This window comes from Nicotiana tabacum, chromosome 17 (genome assembly GCF_000715075.1).
Source record: "Nicotiana tabacum cultivar K326 chromosome 17, ASM71507v2, whole genome shotgun sequence".
NCBI lineage: Eukaryota > Viridiplantae > Streptophyta > Magnoliopsida > Solanales > Solanaceae > Nicotiana > Nicotiana tabacum.
The window spans coordinates 130,545,888-130,553,972 of NC_134096.1; the positions used below are offsets into that span (position 1 = coordinate 130,545,888).

The window sequence follows — 8,085 nt, forward strand, 5'->3', positions numbered from 1 at the left end:
TTTTCATATGAATTTAAAAAACTAATACATTAAAATTGCTCCGTATTTCACTACTACGTAGCCGATTCAATATGAACAAGATGAACGAGAGAAGAAAAAGGCATAAAAAATTGATAGATCAAAATTTTCACTGACAGCATAAAAATATTAACCTCACAAAAAAGGTACAGAGAAGGTTATTCCCCTTTTAGCATGCGCCAAAATTGACAATGAGTAACGAGGTCAATATCACGAAAGCTTCAAAGGTTGCACAAGAACTCCATTTCGAACATCAGCAATACGTCCCCACCTTCCTAAGCGAGGTTCCTGCAGTAAATGCATATCAGATTAGTCGATAGTATGTGAGATAAAAATAGCAATGTACAGAATATCAACGATGATTCAGTTGCGAGGTCAATGCATCCCTGTGCTAGAGATTGATGGATGAGATTGCACATTCATGACGCAGATTATGCATAAGCACATTCTCGATATCCTTTAGAAAAATAGCCAAAGTTATAGTATCTTTTTACCCAGATATGTTTCATAATATCCACATATTGTTACCCGTTTATGCAAGAAGCTTTTTCGGTGTAGAACACACATGTTCTTTAGTTCACAAGGGAGAAAAGCTTGTCAGCATTATGAAAATCAAGTTTATTATCCCAGATACCGATAGTCCTAAGAGGACACTGATCTCAGTCAAAAAGACCTGGCCAAGCGAAAATTTGTTGCCAAGTGATGTATAAAGATTTTAACTGACAGGTTATTGTATCGTGAAGTTGGATCATCAAAACGAGCAGTCATGGAAGAAATTAAATCTTTTTATCTGTTTTGCAAAGTTGAAAGATATTGAAACATAAAAATGGAGAAAGAACCATTCACCTGCCCTACTCCAGCAACCAAGAACTGTCCTGATTTTGAAAAAATTAAAGAATTTATAAATCCAGCCTGCATTAAAACAATCTTATCAGCATTACATTATTCCTCAGAAGCAACACGAAGATTACAGACATTACACAAATAGCCTAGAAATAATGTTTCATTAATGTTCCAATACAAATCAGAGAAGAAGAGAATTGAACACGTTAAATCTCATTTGCCAATTACATTGAGCCTCAAGATCAATGAATAAGGATACAAAAAGGCAATTTATATAAGTATTAAGCTTCGTCAAACAACCATAACAATGAATGTTTACTATTAAGTGCATGAACGATCATGGTTAGTTAGAAACTTCAACCTTTTGTTTTTATTGATAGGTAAACAATATCCTTACGATTTACAATTCTCCGAGATCGCAAACCTTTATTCATGTGGGGAGGATATATCATTTTATGACATCCCAAAATGAAGAGCAGATACTGCATTTTCTTGGGGTTGAGAAGAGGGGGAGGAACTTGCAACAATTAACAGAGTTCTCACTTGGTGAACTGCTTAAGTTCATTGCAAGACTTTTACATTTTTATGGCTAACTTCAAGGAATTATCATTTTTCTATTGAGAGGACACCATAATGCTCTATGGCTAACACATTTCACTAGGCTTGTACAGGGTCGGTAGCCCATCCATGCCCTCCTAACACAATCTTTTCCGTTTTTGTAATACTTGTAGGTGTTTCGTGAGCCACAAAAGCCAGTACTACTCACGTGCACATATCCCCTCTACTCCTGAGTCCTAGGTATAACTTAAAGTTTACAGATCCGTAGGATCATCAAAATAAATCCAAAGAAGTTTCAAAGAATCAGATGGACACACACTGATAGATTCCATACCACTGGGAGCTCAAACAACGGCCGGATTCCTTTGGATTCATTTTCAATTGCCCACAAACGAACTGACCCATTGGCAGCTCCTGATGCAGCAAGATCACTATTTCTGCAGACTGTCAGCGCACTAACCCAAGAGAGTGCTGATGAGGAACGACTCTCAGGATTCAGGGTGCCATTTTCTGAAAGATTGAACACCATATTTGCTTTAGTTTTTTAATTATGTTTTAGTGAAAGAATTCTTATTGAAGCAAAATAATGCTAGCAAAACTTACAATAGAAAATCCTATCATAGGAGAGATATAACAGAAAAATCTGAAGAATGATCTCAAAGCTTACCCATGTGGCCATTTGATAGAGCCCCATTTCTCGGTTCGATTCCCGCTGATTGCAATGAAACATGTGCATTTTTTACAATGTGGACAGGTTTCTTCCTTAATACGTTCCAGTGCTCAATACTTCCATCATCAGAACCAGATAAAAACTCGTCATTATTGATGAAACAGCAGCATTCAAGGTTTGTTGCTGGAGCACGAAATATCAATTGAGATTCCTCTGGAACCTATTGACGGGGAAGAAGGGACCAAAAATATCAAGAGTCAGAACTATCTTTGAGAACTTGATGTATAAGTAAAGGCCAAGAAGGAGAGACAAAAGAAGTGTAAAATTACTACCCGTCTGCTATTAGTTCATAATATTTTATCATCTCCTATTATGCTTTCTGTTTCACCAGAAAAGAAAAGAAAAATCCAATTACCATGCTTCATGGCTTTGAAACTGGCACTATAGGAATCCAGAAGTTCATAGTCTTGCAGCATCTTTAAAATCTTAAACTGATTCAATGACAGGGTTTCAACAATCATAGACGCTGCATGACTTGATATTTCCATCTTTAAGTTCCCCAACAGAAAATTATTTTTTATTCATTTCATTAATAGTAAAATAAAATTGGTTATATCCGAGTCTATGGAAAGTCTTTCCCCACCAAGGCAGTGGTTAGAAGCTGTAGTAACATTTGGTGCCTAATTATGATCTTTGAATGGCTTAAGGTCGGGATTTGGGTACACTGTTCCTGTTAAAGCTGCATCATATTAGCATCTTCTTGCTACTATTATGTTTCCATATGCATGACCAGAAAAGGGAGGGGGAAAAAAGAAATCATGTCAGCCATTTTAAATATGTGGATGCATTAGCGAAGTTTAGCTGTGAAAAAAATATAACTTGTTAACTGAACACTTCAAAATTTGTTCTTAAAATTTTTTGAATTTGAAAGAACCTTGTTGCCTTCAGTGTTACCAAGGGTGGAAGTACCTAGTCATACAATCCTCTTAACTTACTTTCACTTAAAGAATTTCAACCAATTTGCCTCTTTTTTTTCTTTTTCAAAGCTGTTAACTATAGGACTACATCTATGGTGAGCACTGCGTTGAACCACAATACATTAAAATGGAATTAAATAATCATGTTTTTAACAGAAAAATAATATCCCCCAGGCAACTTCATAGTAGGACAAGAGATCCTTTCAGGAAGAATGGATCAGCAACATCTGTAACCTGAACAGAGAATCTGTTAAAGACTTTCTAACATCCGATTGAATCTGGGAGTAAGTAATCAAGAATGTTTTGTTCGCTGTTCTTACAACCGTATAAAAAAAATAATAAAAGAGGAGTCATCAACTTAAATTTGACAGCATGCAATCTATTATTGCATATCTTTAAAACCAGGGGTTAACTCAATTAACATGCCTTTTTATCCTCAAACTCAAAAATAAAGAATATATTCTTTTTGAAAAGTCACGAATCTTTTCAATTAAATGTAACTGCAGCTATCTAACATCAGAGACCCAGTAATAGTGCTGGAATAAGTGTAACCTTCAAAAAAACCTGATAGGAGCTTTGAAAACGTCTTAGATCCTAAAAATCTCAGGTACTAAGGAAGGACATGTGGGATGAGGGATGAAAACTCAGAGTAGAATGAGCAGACTACACCTTTCACTAGAAAACTACATCTCATGAGAAGGACTTCTTCATCAACAAGGATGGAGCACGTCTTTTATTTAAATTCTTCATAAGAAACAGATTTCTCATTGAATAGTTAACTAACAATAAGAATTTCTTTTACTAAACAGATACATAGCTAGAAAAGAAACAAACTGTATGAAAAGCAGATGAAAGGCCATCGACTACCTTCCATAAGTGCATGGTTCGGTCTCGTCCAACAGTCAACACCCTTTCTTTCCTCAAGGAATCAATGGACAAAACTTCACTTTGATGACCGAATAAAGTGTTTACATAAGCTCTATCTTCCACATTCCATATCTTGATGGATCGATCAAACGACCCTGAAAACAGTTCCGAAGATCCTTGTCTGAATGTCAAACATGAAACAGGTCCTTTATGACCAGGGAATGCCTGTACAAAGCATTACTTTTAAGTTAGAGAGGCATTGAAGAGTTAAAGAAGGAATCCATGAAAGCACTCACAACTAACAGGACACGAGGAAATTAATCAAAGATAGGTCTTTATTTTTGTTAATCAAAACATGATCAGTATTTCCGCATAACATTCAACAAAAAGATCACAGCCATAAATTTTTTGATAAGAAAATCACAGAATTTAAGAATATTTTTAACAGATATTGATAGATTGGAGATGATGTGAACCCATTTTTAGCCTCTTTCAGCATTGAAGAGCGCAATCTTACTACTGTTTATCAACAAATATCTAAGGATGAGGTTAGTTAGCTCTAAATAATTGAACTTGTAAGGGGAACTAAGTCAATTCAGTATTATTCCACTTGCAGGGAGAACTCTTATCAACATGAGTTCCAAGCTATCACTTGGCTTTAAGGATAAAGCGAGATATGAGTGAGAGAGAGAGAGTCAGAATCTAAAGTTGTTCATAACCTGCATTGATTACCCATCTAAATACCTTAATATGCTGCCGTGTCCGGACATCCCACAAATGAATGTGACGATCCAAGCCTCCACTCGCCAAATAGCGGCCATCAGAGCTGACAGCTAAAGCTAAAACATGCTTACTATGTTTCTTTGCTCGACCTTGTGGCTCCTTAGCACCATGTGACTTCAAAACTTCGTCAGTAGGCCAAGCATACTTTTCTGTCTTTCCACTGTCCACATCCCAGCTAGCAATAGTACCATCTTTAGAAGATGAAAATCCTTTTAAGTCATCCTCCGATAGAGTCACAGCAGTTACGGACTGTCGATGTTTCACTAAAAGGCGAAATCCCTCAGTCGGCTTCTGAATCCTGGGGAATATAATAATGGAATAACTCAATAACTATCGAAAAAATGTCTTCATCAATTTAACCACATATGAAATTTGAATAATCTTTCTTATCATGGTTATAGTGGAGCACAGAACAGCTTACATAGACATTATTTGTTTCTGTAGATAGGAGTTAGTAAAGTGGCAGGTATCAACTCAAACAAACCTCAACTATAGCCCAATGTGCAAGCACAACACTTCTAACACTAAAACCAGAAATAAAGATGAGTTATTCATGGTGCTTTTGCTCGATCTAGTGGGCCCTCTGAACATGTTAGAGCGGGTTAGAGTCCCACATGGTTAGGGAATGGGCTGGTAGTCTCCTTATATGGACTTGGGCAGTCCTCCCCTCACGAGGTAGCTTTTGGGGCTGAGTTAGGCCCAAGCGTCATATCTTTACAGAACATAATCAACATATTCAATTAGTCAGCTTGGTGACGATGGTGCCTAGTTCAGCTTCAACACAAATTGAATAACCCCCCACCCCACGGCCTGCTACAACCTAAATTCCAGCTCACATATAGAGTTACAGCTGGGATTCAAACATGGGATCTCCAAGTTGATATTCGTATACCTAACCACTCGGCCATTCCCTTGGCGCAGGCGACCCAATTCAACAATTATAAATTTAGTAAAATCCATCACGCTATCCATGCCCACAATAGAAAAGGCTAGCCACCAGCTAAGGGAAACACATCTGCGTTTCTTTCCACAGGAATACTTAATTCGGTAACACATGCTCACAACATAAGAAAGAAGAAAAATACTGGTTATAGAATTATGACAACTGTTTGATATATATTTGAGCGACATAATTGAGTATACTGAAATTAAACACTAATTTCCTTCTTGTATAATAACCAATTTGCATTGAGTAATCACACACCTGGAAGCAATAGCTTTTCTGACACGACCACTCTCCTCCATCTGCTCCTGCTGCAAAATGTTCGCCACCACCGAGTCCCTCATCCCTTCCCTCTCCTCTCTACCCCCTTCATCCTCGCTCTCTCTTTCTTCCTCTTCCCTCCTCGCGGACTCCCTTATTCTCTTCAAATATGCCTCCGCCACCCTCTTTCTCCTCTCCGCCGCCGTCTCCTCCTCCTCCTGTTCTTCCTCCTTACCCTCTTTTTTGTCCCTAATTCCTTCATCATCAGAACCATAAAGTTCCTCATCATCATCATCACTGCTCTCTATATCTTCATCATCTCCAAACCTCTTTCTCCTTTTCGAGTCGTTGAAAAATGGGTCATTTTCAATTGAAAATCTCTTTTTTCCATTCTGTGTGTTCCCTTTTTGAGCTGACGCTTTCTTCTTTTTCAGGTTCTTGGCCTTCATGATTCAATGGGGAGCTCAAAGTTCAGAGCTTTTTCCAGAAGTATATCGCACCCAGTTACCTAGTGAGCTAAAATTTGGATTGGAGGTGAAATAAAACCAAGGTGGCAGCAATATAGTGATTAGGGTTTTAGGACCAGTTACAATGGCAGGCACTCGGAGTTTAGGGTTTAAGGGTAGAAGAAGAAGGGAGATGTTAGAAACGGGTAAATGGGCCATGCGGGTTTGGGCCTCCTTCCATGTAAAATGGGCCCAATCAAGTGCCCAAATAGCATTCTGTTAAGTGAACTATGAGGGCAAGTGCACATATATCCGATTTTGGGATCCCTATTTAGGCCGATGACCTAAGATCATAAGTTTAGTCACTTCATAATTAACTTGAGACTAAAAGTTGTAAATATTGGCATATGAAGTTTGATATATTGATTATACGCATTTGAAGTTAAAGTTTTAATAATCTATATTATATTAAAAGCACGAAAGCTCTTAGCGAAATATCGTTTGCCTTTTTTATCCTTTTAAAATAGAGTTCACACTAGATAAAATAGTCATTTAATTATATCCCTTAATATTTAGGAATAGTCATTTAATTAATTCTCTATTATTTAGTAATAGTCATTTAATTATTTTTCTAATATTTAGGACTTTTTAGTCAACTAAGAAATTATTTATTAATAATTTCCTTATCAATTTCCTACTATTTAGGAATAGTCGCTTTTCCTAATATTTAAAACTTTAAAATAAATTAAAATTTTATCTTACACAAAGTATTTTCTTATTTGACGATGTAACATAACTACTACTATAATTCTAAGTTACGTTACCTAATACTTATAACCTTGAAGTCTGAATTACAAAAGGAAATATTTTGTATACGGTGCTAAATAAAGGACTAAAGGCACATAAACTTCGAAGACTACTTAACCAAAAGCTTCAAACGCGTTCAATATAATATAGTAATAATAATCACTATATAAATTATAAAATTAATTAAGAAGTTAATATTTTTGATGAAGTAATATTTAGGATTTTGATGTCTACTATCTATTTGTCACTTTGAGTTTCCTACAATTTTTAACCTAATACAATGAAAAAGAAGGATTCTATTTCATTCTAGAAAGAATTTCCATGAACATTTGGAACATAAGAGCCGTTTTCAAGTAGTGCTTGATCGATTACGTATTAATTAATATTCGATTGATTGGTCTGAGGTTATCGACAAAAAAGATTTGTCTAAACCACTTCGTTTCTTCTTGTCTAAGTCACTTCTTTTTTTTGTCCATGTTGCTTCTTCTTGTCTAACTCACTTCTTCTTTTTCTTTATGAGTTTCGGAAATATCTCCATTCATAGGTCCAAATAATTTCATTGGAATTAATTTATCATGTTAAAAAATTATAGTAAAAAAGAACATAACGCTAAATAAATATAATATTAAAAGACTTAATTTTTTAGGCAATACCTAAATGACTTACTATATAATATATATTCCTATTAACCAGGGGCGGATCCAGCCCTCTAGCACCGGGTTCAACTGAACCCGGTGCTTTTATTGCAGAGTATAAATTTATGTGTAAAAATTTATTAAAATTACAATAAATAATAAATATGAACCCATAACTTTAAAAATACAATGAAGTAATGCTAAAACCTTAACGGTTGAACCCATAGAATTTAAATCTTGGATCCGCCTCTGCTATTAACTATATGCAAAAGTACCT

General features: G+C 35.9%; 1 protein-coding gene across 1 annotated transcript; it reads right to left on the minus strand.

Moving 5' to 3' along the window:
- On the minus strand, positions 1-6,508 carry LOC107780697 (U3 snoRNP-associated protein-like EMB2271). Its single transcript, XM_016601269.2, has 7 exons — positions 5,921-6,508; positions 4,678-5,014; positions 3,934-4,158; positions 2,087-2,309; positions 1,754-1,929; positions 865-930; positions 1-306 (listed from the first exon to the last, which is right to left on the minus strand). Exons 1-7 carry the CDS (start codon positions 6,367-6,369, stop codon positions 229-231), a joined length of 1,554 nt encoding a protein of 517 aa, XP_016456755.1. The 5' UTR covers positions 6,370-6,508; the 3' UTR covers positions 1-228.
- Between the last annotated feature and the right edge of the window lie 1,577 nt (positions 6,509-8,085).

What these genes read in the sequence shown, in the direction of transcription:
- LOC107780697 (XM_016601269.2), bottom strand. Translation starts at nt 6,369, where the DNA reads ATGAAGGCCAAGAACCTGAAAAAGAAGAAAGCGTCAGCTCAAAAAGGG. An exon ending in GGACACGGCAGCATATTAAG is followed by an intron (nt 4,159 to 4,677) that starts GTATTTAGATGG and finishes TGCTTTGTACAG; the next exon opens with GCATTCCCTGGTCATAAAGG. An exon ending in TCTATCAAATGGCCACATGG is followed by an intron (nt 1,930 to 2,086) that starts GTAAGCTTTGAG and finishes TCAATCTTTCAG; the next exon opens with AAAATGGCACCCTGAATCCT.